General features: G+C 46.1%; 1 protein-coding gene and 6 non-coding genes across 7 annotated transcripts; 1 reads left to right on the plus strand and 6 right to left on the minus strand.

Moving 5' to 3' along the window:
• Positions 1–188: 188 nt before the first annotated feature.
• Positions 189–260, minus strand: trnaq-uug (transfer RNA glutamine (anticodon UUG)). Its single transcript has one exon. It is a non-coding gene; the product is annotated as a tRNA-Gln (tRNA).
• An 8210-nt stretch (positions 261–8470) lies between these two features.
• Positions 8471–8542, minus strand: trnaq-cug (transfer RNA glutamine (anticodon CUG)). The gene has a single exon. It is a non-coding gene; the product is annotated as a tRNA-Gln (tRNA).
• A 208-nt stretch (positions 8543–8750) lies between these two features.
• Positions 8751–8822, minus strand: trnaq-uug (transfer RNA glutamine (anticodon UUG)). Its single transcript has one exon. It is a non-coding gene; the product is annotated as a tRNA-Gln (tRNA).
• Positions 8823–9301: 479 nt separating this feature from the next.
• On the plus strand, positions 9302–9374 carry trnaa-agc (transfer RNA alanine (anticodon AGC)). The gene has a single exon. It is a non-coding gene; the product is annotated as a tRNA-Ala (tRNA).
• Positions 9375–9496: 122 nt separating this feature from the next.
• trnaq-cug (transfer RNA glutamine (anticodon CUG)) lies at positions 9497–9568 on the minus strand. The gene has a single exon. It is a non-coding gene; the product is annotated as a tRNA-Gln (tRNA).
• Positions 9569–9776: 208 nt separating this feature from the next.
• On the minus strand, positions 9777–9848 carry trnaq-uug (transfer RNA glutamine (anticodon UUG)). Its single transcript has one exon. It is a non-coding gene; the product is annotated as a tRNA-Gln (tRNA).
• Positions 9849–10622: 774 nt separating this feature from the next.
• Positions 10623–16863, minus strand: LOC120466837 (uncharacterized). The gene is made up of 10 exons (XM_089127331.1): positions 16056–16863; positions 15913–15975; positions 15759–15845; positions 14652–15213; positions 14197–14524; positions 13308–14115; positions 12996–13202; positions 12144–12598; positions 11551–12056; positions 10623–11474 (listed from the first exon to the last, which is right to left on the minus strand). Exons 1-10 carry the CDS (start codon positions 16861–16863, stop codon positions 10808–10810), a joined length of 4491 nt encoding a protein of 1496 aa, XP_088983457.1. The 3' UTR covers positions 10623–10807.
• Positions 16864–17500: the final 637 nt, after the last annotated feature.

Below are 17500 nucleotides of genomic sequence, written 5' to 3' on the forward strand. Positions count from 1 at the left end.
GAGGTGTTTAGTCATTCAGCCCAGAAGGTGGACAGCAAAGAGCAATTGAAGCTTTTTCTTTTAAGCCCACGTTTCCCCGATCCCGAATGGGTTTCAGATTGCCAGTTTCACCACCACATCAGCGGTTGCACATCAGCGGTTGCACATCAGCTCTGTTTTTTCAAGCCCTTCCGGAAAACAAGCTGAAAAGGTTCCACCGAGATTTGAACTCGGATCGCTGGATTCAAAGCCCAGAGTGCTAACCATTACACCATGGAACCAGCTCATGCTGCTCCCTGGCCATCTGAAAGGCAGAGAAAGTGCTGTTATTAGCACCACGCTCTAACCAATTGAGGTAACCGCACCGACCCAGACTGCTTTTCTCCCCAAATTCCCCAGAAATATCCCGGTTGCCCTAGTCAGGCCGAAGAGATTAAAAGCAAAGCCTAAGAAGGGACTCAGCCGGGATTTGAACCCGGGACCTCTCGCACCCTAAGCGAGAATCATACCCCTAGACCAACGAGCCAACACACAGGCACTTTCAGCCACTGCCTGGCCGCAAATGTTTCCGTTTTCGAGGCTTAAAGAACAAAAGTTTCAATAAATGTGCAACTAAACGGTAGGCAGTGCAAAGTTGCCGGCACAGAGGAAATACAGTCTCTTTGCTTTGTGGCCACGCTGCAGCACTTGCAAAGACGAAAGGTATCGCTCCAGGCCGTTTTCTTTGAGAGTGATGGACACCTTCTCGACACGTCGTGGAGGGGAGTTAGCTCAAATGGTAGAGCACTCGCTGCGCAAAAGATGGGGTCCAATCTTTGCGCCCCGCACGCAAGCGAAAAGGACGCAGAAAACGCGAAAAAACGCAGATTTTTTTCCTGCAACAATATTCGGGCTATATTCCTGTACGTTATTGAAGAGTTTTAGTTACATGTGAAACAAGTCACCCTCCGCGGGCTGGGCTCGAACCCGTGTTCTGCGCGACTAGTGCGTGATCAACTGCGCATGCGCCTTCATTTGGTTGTCTATGTGACATATCATTATATTGATTGATATTAATTGTGTATATCATTAAAAAAAGAGCATATTACATGTTTATGGTTTAATAAAACTAATACAAATGTTTATTCAAATATGTGTTTTTTGTGTGTGGGATTGATTGATGTGATTTATCTGATTTATTTTAGGACACTTCAAATGTTTCATACACACAAATGCATACAAATATCGAAATGTAATTTTTTTATTAAAATGAATGCACACAAATATTAAAATAAGTACACACACACATAAATATATGGACACAATATATGTTATATATAATGTATATTCTATGAAAGAGTGGGTGGGCCCATGTACAGTTTGCACATTCCAGGGCAATTAAAAGCAGCACAATGAATAAGAGTGAAATGAACAGTATTTATTTACTAAAACTATAAAGACATTAATGAACAACAATAAACAACTAACAATGTAGAAATAGAATAGAACATTCTGTAATATAAATAAAACAAACAAGACATTACAGAAAGATAGAGAGAAAATGAACATAACTGTATTTACACATAGATATTTATTTACAGGTATTTACAAATGATCTTTTTTCTGTGTTGGAAGATTATTTTTATTATGGAGGTGGCTGTTCAGGTTTTTTCTGCTGGCGCTGTTCTACCAGCCACTCCTCTAAAGATTTGCCACCAGAGACACTGGGGCAAAACGTGGCATTGCCGAAGCGGCTATGGCCGAACTCCTTGGTTTTGGGCTTGCCACACTTAGAGCATTTGTTAAAAGCCACTTCACGGACATATTTCCTTTTTTGCGCTCCACTGGCCTCCTCTTCTGCCCTGCGTCGTCTGTTCCTCTGAGTGAAGCGGGAGACAGACACTGGGGCAGTGGGAGCAGGAGCCTCTCGCACGTCAGGAAACACTGACGAAAGGAGAGGAGCAGCTGAAGCGCCACCTGCACCAGCTGCCAGCAGTGTGGGCGCAGTGTTCAATAAAATGAACTGGGGCAGTGGCACAGGAACTGGGGGAGGAGTAGGAGCTGCTGGGATAATTGGCCGCACAATTGTAGCACTGGCAGGTCGTCTGCCCGGCCGTAGCTTAGGAGCCTGTCCCGCTCTGTTAGGAGGAAGGACAAACTCGTGCCGGGCCCCTGATGTGGAGGGAGCCTCATCCAGCTTTTCCCGTGGAGCAGGCAGCTGTGAGCTGGCCACAGCTATGCGGTCTTCTGCAGCAAGGCCCTGGGTAAGGACAGTCACTTCCTGGGTGTTCTCCCTTCGATTAAACCTGCAATCAAAAAATGTATTCATAATAAATAACTGCTATCCCTTTCTTTCAAATGTCAATGTAAAACCATGCTTACCACTGAGTGAGAGTCCTCTGATTCAGCACAAACAGCTGAAGTGACGTGGCCTCCATCAGAGTTTGGCAGTTCAGCACCAGGTCTCGGATGTGGTGGTAATCTGTGAGCACCTTAGTCCAACGAGGAAGACGGACTCCATCCTTCTTAGTTGGGGACTTGTGCAGTGCACACAGTTTGATGCACATGGCCTCAACTAAGCGACTGGTGCTGGGCCACTGAGCCGGCCCCCCAGGATGACCAATCAGGCACCTCTTCACACTGTCCACACCCGGTGTCACTCCTGTGTTTTTCGGAGCCTTGAAGCGTCCGTGGGTCAGTTTGGGCTGGTGTCTGGGCTGATAGTGAATCTTCCTCTTGTCCCCATCAGGAAGAGCAGTCCACAGACGGATGACCTCTGTGACCTGCTGCTCGTCCAGGTAGAGTGCCTGACGGAGGGACACCAGGTACTCAGCCAGATCCTGCACCTTATCCCAGCCTGCAACGCCATCGGGTCCAAGAACAGGAGCCTGCAGGTTATTACAATAACAATACACAGCATGTTAAATGTCAGAGTGCAAAAGCAAATAGAAACTAATAATGAGAAGCTTACTTACAGGAGCCTGGTCTGCAACACTGGACCCAGTTGATGTTGCAGGAGCAGAGGCAGCACTTGGTTGGACAGAAGGGTGTGGAGGAGACTGCAGAGGAGGCTGGGCAGGGTGCTGCAGTCCTGTGGGTGGCTGTAGTGAGGATGGTCCTGGTGCAGAGGGACAGGGGTTGAAGGCCTGGGGGCTGCTGCTGTGGACTGGGACAGGCTCAATGGGGTCATAGAGGACTGGCACTGTGAGGTCCTCAGGTTCCTCCTCAACAAAGCCTTCGTCCTGCACCACCTCATCAGTCATCTGCTCCACCAGCCGATCCTCCTCTTCTGGGTTATCCATAACAGTCAGGGATTTCCCAGACTGACTGTACAGATACTCCATACCCAGCAGCTCCCCTGCAAAAGAACACACATACAAAGCACATCACATTATACAAAGTATATCAAATTATTATAGCTGTAGTGGCTATTTGTCCGTAACAAACTGAAACAAAAAAACAATCAAACTTTTCAAAGTTTGATCGTTTGTAGGCTTGACACAGTTTAACAGATCAATAAATGAAAATAATAAACAAGAAGATAATAAGCATAAATGCAAAATAAAGCAAATTCACTTTAGCAAAAGAAAGCAAAGAAATAAGTCTATAAAGGGTCAAATTAAGCCTAAATTAAACAAAGCACAAATAACTCCACCAATAGTTGAATTATTTGAAATACAATATAAAAAATGTACACGCAAACACTCATACACCTGTATAATGTATAATCTTTTGTTTGAGTTACCATGAATAATTCTTACCTGTGTAAGCCCCTGGAGGCTGGTAGCGGTCATCCAGGGACACCTTCAGCACTTTGCGGCTGAGCCGGTCCATTGCCTCCCTCTCAACGCTTTTGTAGATCCTCAGGTCAGTCTTTCCCCTCACTGCTTCATCCATCCGGTCCTGGTTCCAGCGCATCAGGCCTTCCAGGAGATAGGCCTGGAAATGCGCATCACTGGCACTGGTCCCTACAGGTCAAATAAAGTCAAATATATGTTATCTATGTATTCAGTATGGCAGAATAGGTTATAAAAGTTTAAAGTTTTTTGCAGGTTATAAAAGTTATAACCTACCTGGGATGAAGCGATTTAAATGGAGGTGGAAAGACTCCAAGGAGGTGGAGCCACGAGCACAGCGATAGCAGCTGAGCTCCACACCACCCTTCTTCAGTGTGTCTGTCTTCTGGTACAGAGGGAAGCCCTCTGGGTCCTGAATACAGGCGATGTGCCTCTGCTGGTCTATCCAGACCTGTTGGATTCGCTTGTGGTCCAGCAATGGTACACCCAGAGTGTCCCTCCCCTTCTCACTGTCCATCTCATCAATGAGCGCCTTGATCCTCCAGGTGGTCTCCTCCACTCCTCTGGTCCGCTTCCGACAGTGCAGTGCCAACTCCTTCCTGGTGATCAGCTTATCCAGAGCCTTCTCTGAGACTGGACCAGCTCCTCTGGCCTGTAACTCCCCCTGTTTGGCCAACCGTAGAGCAGCGACATCATCTGGATCCAGCTCAAAGATGCACCTGGAAAGCCGAGCCATGAAGGTGCCGTAGAGCTGACGAGCCTCCGTGATGACACCTGCTGCAAAGCGCCGCATGAAGTGCCAAATGTCTAGGCGCACTTGGAGCTCATCCCACTCTATGAACATGGCTCTGACCTGCGACTGCGCAGAAAAGAGTGGAGGCTCAACAATGGAGGAGTCTGTGAAGGGCTCACAGACAGTGAGGTACTCCAGCGTCCGCTGTGACCACGCTGAGGTGTGCAGCTCCTGCAGCTTTTTGTAAAGCTGTGTGACACTGTTCCCCCGGGTCCTCTCCCGCATCATTATGACTACACGGTAGTCACACGAGTACCTACAGACAGTCAAATAATTATGTTCAGTGCCACATCTTATTATTTCAATGTCAGTAAAGCAACGTATTTGATTTTATACAGTACAACAAATTACAGTGCATTGCTCTAAATACGAATGTGTTCTACCTGTATGTCAGAATGGCGGGGAATTTTCTGCGGTGTCCCATGTCGAGCTGTCCCAGGATGTCTTCAGACCAGGCGGGATACTTCTTCTTGCACCCTTTGCACTCCAGATACTCTGTGGCCATGTCATACCACCCGTCTATGTCCAGGACCTTGCGCACAGTGCGATAAAGGCCAGCAGCTGTCAGCTTGTGGTTATTGCAGGCTGGCTGGACACAGACAAGTGGAATGGACCACAGCTTTAGCGGCATCCAGAGGAACAAAGGGCGGCAGAAGAAAATATCAGGAGAAGTAGGGGGCTGGGTGAAGACGGTCGGGGGCTGGGGAGGGTACCACCAGAAGTTGGGATGTGGCACCAGCTCAGGCTTCCCTGTTTTTATGTTGGCCCTGAACAGAGTCTTCCTGATCCAGTCCTGCTGGAAAGATGGGAGTTGCTCTTTCCAGTGGACAGGAAGCTCTGCAGGCGACTGGGACACCTGGCCAGGGGTCCACAATGAAGGAGGAGCAGGATAAGGGGCAGGAGCAGGAGCCGGGGCAGGAGCAGGGCCTCTCGAGCCTGCAGTGGCTGGAGCGTAAAAAAACACAACAAAATTATCTTATTGTTTTAGACTTTCACTGCATGACTTTCTCAGCTCTGCTGGACAGCTACTGCGATTACAAAGTTTACTGCAAAGCATGTATGATTAGTAGAGAGACGACATGATGATGAAAAGATGGAAGGAAGCAGTGAAAATCATCCTGTTTTTCATCCAAGCACCATTAGAAGAAATACAAGAAGAAAAAAAGATGGGATCAGCCAAGTGTGAAGCGAAGCAGACCAAACACTACAACAGCCACTTATTCCAAGGGGAGTGGGGGAAGTGTGAGATGACAAGAATGAGCTTTAGTCAGTGATTATGATAAAAAATAAAATAAAACCTTTTACATACACCTTTAAATTCTCTTTTTTCCTTTGAGGATGTTCACTCAAAGAGTGAATGTAGATTGACACCTGAGAAGTGCCATTCCTCTGTGTTGTGAAATAAAATAATATGATATGTCATTTAAAAAATACTGTTTTGTTTTATTTGTAGTTGTTTGTAAAGTATTGTTTAAGATTTACATACCTTGAGGAAGTTGTTCCTCAGCTTGGGAGGCTACAGTTGCCATCTCCAGGTCATCTTCCTCCTCAAAAAAATCCGTAGCAGCAGAGTCTGTAAAATAACATAAAACACTAAGCACATGTCACCAACACACTTGTATGTGTTAAGTGATACTCACCACATGTAAAGAGCTGTCTCCGGGCAGCGGACTCAGACGCAGGAGGTACACGTGGTCCTGCAGCTGTTGAACACGTATTTTCGTTAGACATATATACTGCATAATATATACTGTAATGATTTTAAAGCTAGCAAATCACTTACAGGGTTTGGCTGGAGACAAAATCTTTTGTGCCAGCAGTGAAGGAGATAAATGCTTCCCCCGCGCCAACAGGGCCTTCACATTGGTTGCCGGCAGTGCCGGCCTGTTCTTAGTGGCAGTAGGTGGAGGAGGAACAGACACAGTGGCAGTGGGCACAGCAGCAGTGGGGACAGATGCTACGGGCATAGTGGTGCTGGGCATGTGGGCTGGAGCCTGCCTCTTCAGCACGTATGCTTTGAAAAGGGCCATGTTAGTGTTAGGCCTGGCCTTTGCCTTCTCCAGGTAGGTGATGAGAGCCTGGGCCTCCTTGCTTGGGTCCTCATACACCTCCTTCATTGACCTACCCTTAAAATCCCCAAACTCCACCATCAGACATCCAGAGTCTCCTGTCCTCTGGGCCTCCAGCAGCATGGCCTGTTTTTTCTGATACACCTCCACAGCATCGCCAACCTCCCTGATCTGCGAGGTGTATCTGAGGAACAGGTGTTTGTTGGCCGACAGCGGGTTGTCCCTCTCCTCCTCCCTCAAAATGCTGCTGACCAGATAGCAGGCATACCCTAGTGAGTTCTCCAGCAGCCACAGGAACCTCTGACCCTGGTGTTTCCCAAACTGGATCTTGCAGTGAGCCAGAACCAGGAACTGGTCTCCAGGATTCCCTCCATTCTGCCTCACAAAGGCAGTGGCCTCAGCCAGGACCTCCTCCTTACTCCTGGCCCTCCCTGCCAAGACGATCTCCCTCCTATTGGCCTCCTCAGTTGGCCCCATAAGGAGTCGACCCTCAGAGGTTCTTCGTAAAACTGGGTATGCATACATTATCTGAAAGGACTCAGGCATAAACAGAACGTTAGATAGCTGTCATATTCCAACTGAAATTATTTTACTACAGTATTTGTTTTTTTATGTAATTAATTATTAGAATATTATAATAATTAATGATTATTATTATTATTATGTTCATAAGCATTATTGTTGTTTTTTATACACTGTGAATCACTTTGAATTGCCTTGTGTACAAATTGTAAATAGTGTGATGAACTTATTAATAAGAAAATAAATAACACTTCTTGGTACAATCTTGCTGATATCATGCCATGCTTAAATTTTTTTTGTTTTATTTAGCTTTTGTGGCAGAAATTACTACGAAACACAAAATATAACATAAAGGCGTATATGACAATTCATAATAATATGATCATCAAATAGATCAAATTGAGAATCATTTGTATCATGAAACCTAAAAAATTATATTGGTGATTTAAAAAAACAAACATGTTTTTGCCTATTCATATCTTTTTAAATATGTATAACATAGTATTTAAAAGTATAACATAAATATGTATACTGATGTATAACATAGTATAGTATAACATACATGAATTAAACGTTTTTTTTTTTAAGTTTTTGTATAAATGTTCTTATGCTCAAAATAATGTAATGACACACAAAAAAATACTAAATTAACAAAAAAATCGTTTAAGGAGGATATAGCTTAATTAGCGGTCGGCTAATTATCTTGACAGTAGTTACATGTTTTTTTACTGTATTTATCATGGAAAAGTTGCAGGTTCATATGTACAGAAGAAAAAGTGTGCTATTACACGCTAGATAGCTTTATTGGCATGTTTAATTGTCTAAAAATACACACTGTTTATAAATAAATAATGATCGATTATACAGTCGTGAAGAATAGCCTTACCTGTTGCGAAGATTGCAAAGATGACGATAATAATAGCGGTCGCCGATTGGTCAAAAGTAAGCCACAGGAGCAGAGCCAGGAGAGAAACGCGATTGGTCAAAAGTAAGCCACAGGAGAGAAACGCGATTGGTCAAAAGTAAGCCACAGGAGAGAAACGCGATTGGTCAAAAGTAAGCCCCAGGAAAGAACGCGATTGGTCAAAAGTAAGCCCCAGGAGAGAACGCGATTGGCTCACGTGGGCTTACTTTGGGCTTACTTTGGCTCAACCGGTAGGAAGCAGCAGGCGCAAGCGAGAGGTAGCGGGATCGATGCCCGCATTCTCCACGCTGTGCAATGCCCTTTTTACGCTCACTTCAAAGGGGCACTCCCTAGATGAGCTTTTGAGGATGAGCGCTGAGGAAAAAAAATTTTCGGACCAGGTACTGCGCACATTCCTGTCAAAAACAGGTCCCACCGAGATTTGAACTCGGATCGCTGGATTCAGAGTCCAGAGTGCTAACCGTTACACCATGGAACCTTGGCGTGGGTGGCTTTTTCCCACCGAGTGGCAGAGGTGTTTAGTCATTCAGCCCAGAAGGTGGACAGCAAAGAGCAAGTGAAGGTTTTTCTTTTTAAGCCCACGTTTCCCCGATCCCGAATGGGTTTCAGATTGCCAGTTTCACTGCCACATCAGCGGTTGCGCATCAGCTCTGTTTTTTTCCGCCCTTCCGGAAAACAAGCTGAAAAGGTTCCACCGAGATTTGAACTCGGATCGCTGGATTCAAAGCCCAGAGTGCTAACCATTACACCATGGAACCACCTCACGCTGTTCCCTGGCCATCTGAAAGGCAGTGAAAGTGCTGTTATTAGCAACACACTCTAACCAATTGAGCTAACCGCACCGACCCAGACTGCTTTTCTCTCCAAATTCCCCAGAAATATCCCGGTTGCCCTAGTCAGGCCGAAGAGATTAAAAGCAAAGCCTAAGAAGGGGCTCCTCCGGGATTTGAACCCGGGCCCTCTCGCACCCTAAGCGAGAATCATACCCCTAGACCAACGAGCCAACACACAGGCCCTTTCAGCCACTGCCTGGCCGCAAATGTTTCCGTTTTCGAGGCTTAAAGAACAAAAGTTTCATTAAATGTGCAACTAAACGGTAGGCAGTGCAAAGTTGCCGGCACAGAGGAAATACGGTCTCTTTGCTTTGTGGCCACGCTGCAGCACTTACAAAGACGAAAGGTATCGCTCCAGGCCGTTTTCTTTGAGAGTGATGGACACCTTCTCGACACGTCGTGGAGGGGAATTAGCTCAAATGGTAGAGCGCTCGCTTAGCATGCGAGAGGTAGCGGGATCGATGCCCGCATTCTCCACGCTGTGCAATGCCCTTTATACGCTCACTTCAAAGGGGCACTCCCTAGATGAGCTTTTGAGGATGAGCGCTGAGGAAAAGTTTTTTTTCGGACCAGGTACTGCGCACATTCCTGTCAAAAACAGGTCCCACCGAGATTTGAACTCGGATCGCTGGATTCAGAGTCCAGAGTGCTAACCGTTACACCATGGAACCTTGGCGTGGGTGGCTTTTTCCCACCGAGCGGCAGAGGTGTTTAGTCATTCAGCCCAGAAGGTGGACAGCAAAGAGCAATTGAAGCTTTTTCTTTTTAAGCCCACGTTTCCCCGATCCCGAATGGGTTTCAGATTGCCAGTTTCACCACCACATCAGCGGTTGCACATCAGCTCTGTTTTTTCAAGCCCTTCCGGAAAACAAGCTGAAAAGGCTCCACCGAGATTTGAACTCGGATCGCTGGATTCAAAGCCCAGAGTGCTAACCATTACACCATGGAACCACCTCATGCTGCTCCCTGGCCATCTGAAAGGCAGTGAAAGTGCTGTTATTAGCACCACGCTCTAACCAATTGAGCTTGAGGAAATACGGTCTCTTTGCTTTGTGGCCACGCTGCAGCACTTGCAAAGACGAAAGGTATCGCTCCAGGCCGTTTTCTTTGAGAGTGATGGACACCTTCTCGACACGTCGTGGAGGGGAATTAGCTCAAATGGTAGAGCGCTCGCTTAGCATAAGATGGGGTCCAATCTTTGCGCCCCGCACGCAAGCGAAAAGGACGCAGAAAACGCGAAAAAACGCAGAATTTTTTCCTGCAACAATATTCGGGCTATATTCCTGTACGTTATTGAAGAGTTTTAGTTACATGTGAAACAAGTCACCCTCCGCGGGCTGGGCTCGAACCCGTGTTCTGTGCGACTAGTGCGTGATCAACTGCGCATGCGCCTTAATTTGGTTATCTATGTGACATATCATTATATTGATTGATATTAATTGTGTATATTATTTTTTTTTTAAAAAGAGCATATTACATGTTTATGGTTTAATAAAACTAATACAAATGTTTATTCAAATATGTGTTTTGGGATTGATTGATGTGATTTATCTGATTTATTTTAGGACACTTCAAATGTTTTATACACACAAATGCATACAAATATCGAAATGTAATTTTTTTTTATTAAAATGAATAAACACAGTTTGCACATTCCAGGGCAATTAAAAGCAGCACAATGAATAAGAGTGAAATGAACAGTATTTATTTACTAAAACTACAAGATATTAATGAACAACAATAAACAACTAACAATGTAGAAATAGAATAGAACATTCTGTAATATAAATAAAACAAACAAGACATTACAGAAAGATAGAGAGAAAATGAACATAACCGTATTTACACATAGATATTTATTTACAGGTATTTACAAACTATCTTTTTTCTGTGTTGGAAGATTATTTTTATTATGGAGGTGGCTGTTCAGGTTTTTTCTGCTGGCGCTGTTCTACCAGCCACTCCTCTAAAGATTTGCCACCAGAGACACTGGGGCAAAACGTGGCACTGCCGAAGCGGCTATGGCCGAACTCCTTGGTTTTGGGCTTGCCACACTTAGAGCATTTGTTAAAAGCCACTTCACGGACATATTTCCTTTTTTGCGCTCCACTGGCCTCCTCTTCTGCCCTGCGTCGTCTGTTCCTCTGAGTGAAGCGGGAGACAGACACTGCGGCAGTGGGAGCAGGAGCCTCTCGCACGTCAGGAAACACTGGAGTTGGAGCCAGGAGAGGAGCAGCTGAAGCGCCACCTGCACCAGCTGCAAGCAGTGTGGGCGCAGTGTTCAATAAAATGAACTGGGGCAGTGGCACAGGAACTGGGGGAGGAGTAGAAGCTGCTGGGATAATTGGCCGCACAATTGTAGCACTGGCAGGTCGTCTGCCCGGCCGTAGCTTAGGAGCCTGTCCCGCTCTGTTAGGAGGAAGGACAAACTCGTGCCGGGCCCCTGATGTGGAGGGAGCCTCATCCAGCTTTTCCCGCGGAGCAGGCAGCTGTGAGCTGGCCACAGCTATGCGGTCTTCTGCAGCAAGGCCCTGGGTAAGGACAGTCACTTCCTGGGTGTTCTCCCTTCGATTAAACCTGCAATCAAAAAATGTATTCATAATAAATAACTGCTATCCCTTTCTTTCAAATGTCAATGTAAAACCATGCTTACCACTGAGTGAGAGTCCTCTGATTCAGCATAAACAGCTGAAGTGACGTGGCCTCCATCAGAGTTTGGCAGTTCAGCACCAGGTCTCGGATGTGGTGGTAATCCGCGAGCACCTTAGTCCAACGAGGAAGACGGACTCCATCCTTCTTAGTTGGGGACTTGTGCAGTGCACACAGTTTGATGCACATGCCCTCAACTAAGCGACTGGTGCTGGGCCACTGAGCCGGCCCCCCAGGATGACCAATCAGGCACCTCTTCACACTGTCCACACCTGGTGTCACTCCTGTGTTTTTCGGAGCCTTGAAGCGTCCGTGGGTCAGTTTGGGCTGGTGTCTGGGCTGATAGTGGATCTTCCTCTTGTCCCCATCAGGAAGAGCAGTCCACAGACGGATGACCTCTGTAACCTGCTGCTCGTCCAGGTAGAGTGCCTGACGGAGGGACACCAGGTACTCAGCCAAATCCTGCACCTTATCCCAGCCTGCAACGCCATCGGGTCCAAGAACAGGAGCCTGCAGGTTATTACAATAACAATACACAGCATGTTAAATGTCAGAGTGCAAAAGCAAATAGAAACTAATAATGAGAAGCTTACTTACAGGAGCCTGGTCTGCAACACTGGACCCAGTTGATGTTGCAGGAGCAGAGGCAGCACTTGGCTGGACAGAAGGCCGTGGAGGAGACTGCAGAGGAGGCTGGGCAGGGCGCAGAAGCGGAGACTGCAGAGGAGGCTGGGCAGGGCGCAGAAGCGGAGACTGCAGAGGAGGGTGGGCAGGGTGCTGCAGTCCTGTGGGTGGATGTAGTGAGGATGGTCCTGGTGCAGAGGGACAGGGGTTGAAGGTCTGGGGGCTGCTGCTGTGGACTGGGACAGGCTCAATGAGGTCATAGAGTACTGGCACTGTGAGGTCCTCAGGTTCCTCCTCAACAAAGCCTTCGTCCTGCACCACCTCATCAGTCATCTGCTCCACCAGCCGATCCTCCTCTTCTGGGTTATCCATAACAGTCAGGGATTTCCCAGACTGACTGTACAGATACTCCATACCCAGCAGCTCCCCTGCAAAAGAACACACATACAAAGCACATCACATTATACAAAGTTTATCACATTATTATAGCTGTAGTGGCTATTTGTCCATAACAAACTGAAACAAAAAAACAATCAAACTTTTCAAAGTTTGATCGTTTGTAGGCTTGATACAGTTTAACAGATCAATAAATAAAAATAATATACAAGAAGATAATAAGCATAAATGCACTCAAATTCACTTTAGCAAAAGAAAGCAAAGAAATAAGTCTAAAAAGGGTCAAATTAAGCCTAAATTAAACAAAGCACAAATAACTCCACCAATAGTTGAATTATTTGAAATACAATATAAAAAATGTACACTCAAACACTCATACCCCTGTATAATGTATAATCTTTTGTTTGAGTTAACATGAATAATTCTTACCTGTGTAAGCCCCTGGAGGCTGGTAGCGGTCATCCAGGGACACCTTCAGCACTTTGCGGCTGAGCCGGTCCATTGCCTCCCTCTCAATGCTACTGTAGATCCTCAGGTCAGTCTTTCCCCTCACTGCTTCATCCATCCGGTCCTGGTTCCAGCGCATCAGGCCTTCCAGGAGATAGGCCTGGAAATGCGCATCACTGGCACTGGTCCCTACAGGTCAAATAAAGTCAAATATATGTTACGTATGTATTCAGTATGGCAGAATAGGTTATAAAAGTTTAAAGTTTTTTGCAGGTTATAAAAGTTATAACCTACCTGGGATGAAGCGATTTAAATGGAGGTGGAAAGACTCCAAGGAGGTGGAGCCACGAGCACAGCGATAGCAGCTGAGCTCCACACCACCCTTCTTCAGTGTGTCTGTCTTCTGGTACAGAGGGAAGCCCTCTGGGTCCTGAATACAGGCGATGTGCCTCTGCTGATCTATCCAGACCTGTTGGATTCGCTCGTGGTCCAGCAATGGTACACCCAGAGTGTCCCTCCCCTTCTCACTGTCCATCTCATCAATGAGCGCCTTGATCCTCCAGGTGGTCTCCTCCACTCCTCTGGTCCGCTTCCGACAGTGCAGTGCCAACTCCTTCCTGGTGATCAGCTTATCCAGAGCCTTCTCTGAGACTGGACCAGCTCCTCTGGCCTGTAACTCCCCCTGTTTGGCCAACCGTAGAGCAGCGACATCATCAGGATCCAGCTCAAAGATGCACCTGGAAAGCCGAGCCATGAAGGTGCCGTAGAGCTGATGAGCCTCCGTGATGACACCTGCTGCAAAGCGCCGCATGAAGTGCCAAATGTCTAGGCGCACTTGGAGCTCATCCCACTCTATGAACATGGCTCTGACCTGCGACTGTCTGTGTGCATGTGGACTGCAGCAGTCTCTGTCCACATACATGATGGCGGGTGGTGCCACTCCCGCCTCCCTGTACCTCTTCATGAGACCCACCGCCATGGGCCACAATCCATGCCCCTCTGCCGCTGTGAGGACTGACACCAACACCTGGCCGTGCTCATTGCCAACATTAGTGCACCAACCAGCAGTGTTGGCAGCAGCGCCGGCCAGTTTTTTGGTGACCTAAAAACAGTAGAACAAAACAATTGTCAGAAAAATTTAAGATAATAACAATTATTATTACTCAAACTTCACTTTTTATACCTTTTTGGTGGAGTCCATCTTGAGGACAGAGCCAAAGACTGAGGTTATTTTGGCCTTGACCTCAGGTAGCCGCGAGAGGACGTCCCTGGCATACACAGACAACAGCCACTTGGGTTTGGGGATGGGTGGGAGGGGCGGGGGCGCAGAAAAGAGTGGAGGCTCAACAATGGAGGAGTCTGTGAAGGGCTCACAGACAGTGAGGTACTCCAGCGTCCGCTGTGACCATGCTGAGGTGTGCAGCTCCTGCAGCTTTTTGAAAAGCTGTGTGACACTGTTCCCCCGGGTCCTCTCCCGCATCATTATGACTACACGGTAGTCACACGAGTACCTACAGACAGTCAAATAATTATGTTCAGTGCCACATCTTATTATTTCAATGTCAGTAAAGCAACGTATTTGATTTTATACAGTACAACAAATTACAGTGCATTGCTCTAAATACGAATGTGTTCTACCTGTATGTCAGAATGGCGGGGAATTTTCTGCGGTGTCCCATGTCGAGCTGTCCCAGGATGTCTTCAGACCAGGCTGGATACTTCTTCTTGCACCCTTTGCACTCCAGATACTCTGTGGCCATGTCATACCACCCGTCTATGTCCAGGACCTTGCGCACAGTGCGATAAAGGCCAGCAGCTGTCAGCTTGTGGTTATTGCAGGCTGGCTGGACACAGACAAGTGGAATGGACCACATCTTCAGCGGCATCCAGAGGAACAGAGGGCGGCAGAAGAAAATATCAGGAGAAGTAGGGGGCTGGGTGAAGACGGTCGGGGGCTGGGGAGGGTACCACCAGAAGTTGGGATGTGGCACCAGCTCAGGCTTCCCTGTTTTTACGTTGGCCCTGAACAGAGTCTTCCTGATCCAGTCCTGCTGGAAAGATGGGAGTTGCTCTTTCCAGTGGACAGGAAGCTCTGCAGGCGACTGGGACACCTGGCCAGGGGTCCACAATGCTGGAGGAGCAGGATAGGGGGCAGGAGCGGGAGCAGGAGCAGGAGCAGGGCCTCTCGAGCCTGCAGTGGCTGGAGCGTAAAAAAACACAACAAAATTATCTTATTGTTTTAGACTTTCACTGCATGGCTTTCTCAGCTCTGCTGGACAGCTACTGCGATTACAAGGTTTACTGCAAAGCATGTATGATTAGTAGAGAGATGACATGATGATGAAAAGATGGAAGGAAGCAGTGAAAATAATCCTGTTTTTCATCCAAGCACCATTAGAAGAAATACAAGAAGAAAAAAAGATGGGATCAGTGTGAAGCGTGAAAGCGAAGCAGACCAAACACTACAACAGCCACTTATTTCAAGGGGAGTGGGGGAAGTGTGAGATGACAAGAATGAGCTTTAGTCAGTGATTATGATAAAAAAAATGAAATAAAACCTTTTACATACACCTTTAAATTCTCTTTTTTCCTTTGAGGATGTTCACTCAAAGAGTGAATGTAGATTGACACCTGAGAAGTGCCATTCCTCTGTGTTGTGAAATAAAATAATATGATATGTCATTTAAAAATACTGTTTTGTTTTATTTGTAGTTGTTTGTAAAGTATTGTTTAAGATTAATATACCTTGAGGAAGTTGTTCCTCAGCTTGCGAGGCTACAGTTGCCATCTCCAGGTCATCTTCCTCCTCAAAAAAATCCATAGCAGCAGAGTCTGTAAAATAACATAAAACACTAAGCACATGTCACCAACACACTTGTATGTGTTAAGTGATACTCACCACATGTAAAGAGCTGTCTCCGGGCTGCGGACTCAGACGCAGGAGGTACACGTGGTCCTGCAGCTGTTGAACACGTATTTTCGTCACACATATATACTGCATAATATATACTGTAATGATTTTAAAGCTAGCAAATTACTTACAGGGTTTGGCTGGAGACAAAATCTTTTGTGCCAGCAGTGAAGCAGATAAATGCTTCCCCCGCGCCAACAGGGCCTTCACATTGGTTGCCAGCAGAGGCCTGTTCTTAGTGGCAGTAGGTGGAGGAGGAACAGACACAGTGGCAGTGGGCACAGCAGCAGTGGGGACAGATGCAACGGGCACAGTGGTGCTGGGCATGTGGGCTGGAGCCTGCCTCTTCAGCACGTATGCTTTGAAAAGGGCCATGTTAGTGTTAGGCCTGGCCTTTGCCTTCTTCAGGTAGGTGATGAGAGCCTGAGCCTCCTTGCTTGGGTCCTCATACACCTCCTTCATTGACCTACCCTTAAAATCCCCAAACTCCACCATCAGACATCCAGAGTCTCCTGTCCTCTGGGCCTCCAGCAGCATGGCCTGTTTTTTCTGATACACCTCCACAGCATCGCCAACCTCCCTGATCTGCGAGGTGTATCTGAGGAACAGGTGTTTGTTGGCCGACAGCGGGTTGTCCCTCTCCTCCTCCCTCAAAATGCTGCTGACCAGATAGCAGGCATACCCCAGTGAGTTCTCCAGCAGCCACAGGAACCTCTGACCCTGGTGTTTCCCAAACTGGATCTTGCAGTGAGCCAGAACCAGGAACTGGTCTCCAGGATTCCCTCCATTCTGCCTCACAAAGGCAGTGGCCTCAGCCAGGACCTCCTCCTTACTCCTGGCCCTCCCTGCCAACACGATCTCCCTTCTATTGGCCTCCTCAGTTGGCCCCATAAGGAGTCGACCCTCAGAGGTTCTTCGTAAAACTGGGTATGCATACATTATCTGAAAGGACTCAGGCATAAACAGAACGTTACATAGCTGTCATATTCCAACTGAAAGTATTTTACTACAGTATTTGTTTTTTATGTAATTAATTATTATAATATTATAATAATTAATGATTATTATTATTATGTTCATAAGCATTATTGTTGTTTTTTATACACAACTGTGAATCACTTTGAATTGCCTTGTGTACAAATTGTAAATAGTAAGATTAACTTATTAATAAGAAAATAAATAACACTTCTTGGTACAATCTTGCTGATATCATGCCATGCTTAAATGGTTTTGTTTTATTTAGATTTTGTGGCAGAGATTACTACGAAACACAAAATATAACATAAAGGCGTATATGACAATTCATAATAATATGATCATCAAATAGATCAAATTGAGAATCATTTGTATCCTGAAACCTAAAAAATTATATTGGTGATTTAAAAAAACAAACATGTTTTTGCCTATTCATATCTTTTTAAATATGTATAACATAGTATTTAAAAGTATAACATAAATATGTATACTGATGTATAACATAGTATAGTATAACATTTATGAATTAAACGTTTTTTTTTTAAAAGTTTTTGTATAAATTTTCTTGTGCTCAAAATAATGTAATGACACAAAAAATACT

The sequence above is a fragment of the Pimephales promelas genome, chromosome 24, assembly GCF_988280905.1.
Source record: "Pimephales promelas chromosome 24, fPimPro1.hap1.1, whole genome shotgun sequence".
Taxonomy (NCBI): domain Eukaryota; kingdom Metazoa; phylum Chordata; class Actinopteri; order Cypriniformes; family Leuciscidae; genus Pimephales; species Pimephales promelas.

Coding starts and splice junctions, on each gene's coding strand:
- LOC120466837 (XM_089127331.1), bottom strand. CDS start 16,863: ATGTATGCATACCCAGTTTTACGAAGAACCTCTGAGGGTCGACTCCTT. Junction 14,116..14,196: donor AGATGGACTCCACCAAAAAG/GTATAAAAAGTG, acceptor TACTGTTTTTAG/GTCACCAAAAAACTGGCCGG. Junction 13,203..13,307: donor TTTAAATCGCTTCATCCCAG/GTAGGTTATAAC, acceptor TTTGACCTGTAG/GGACCAGTGCCAGTGATGCG.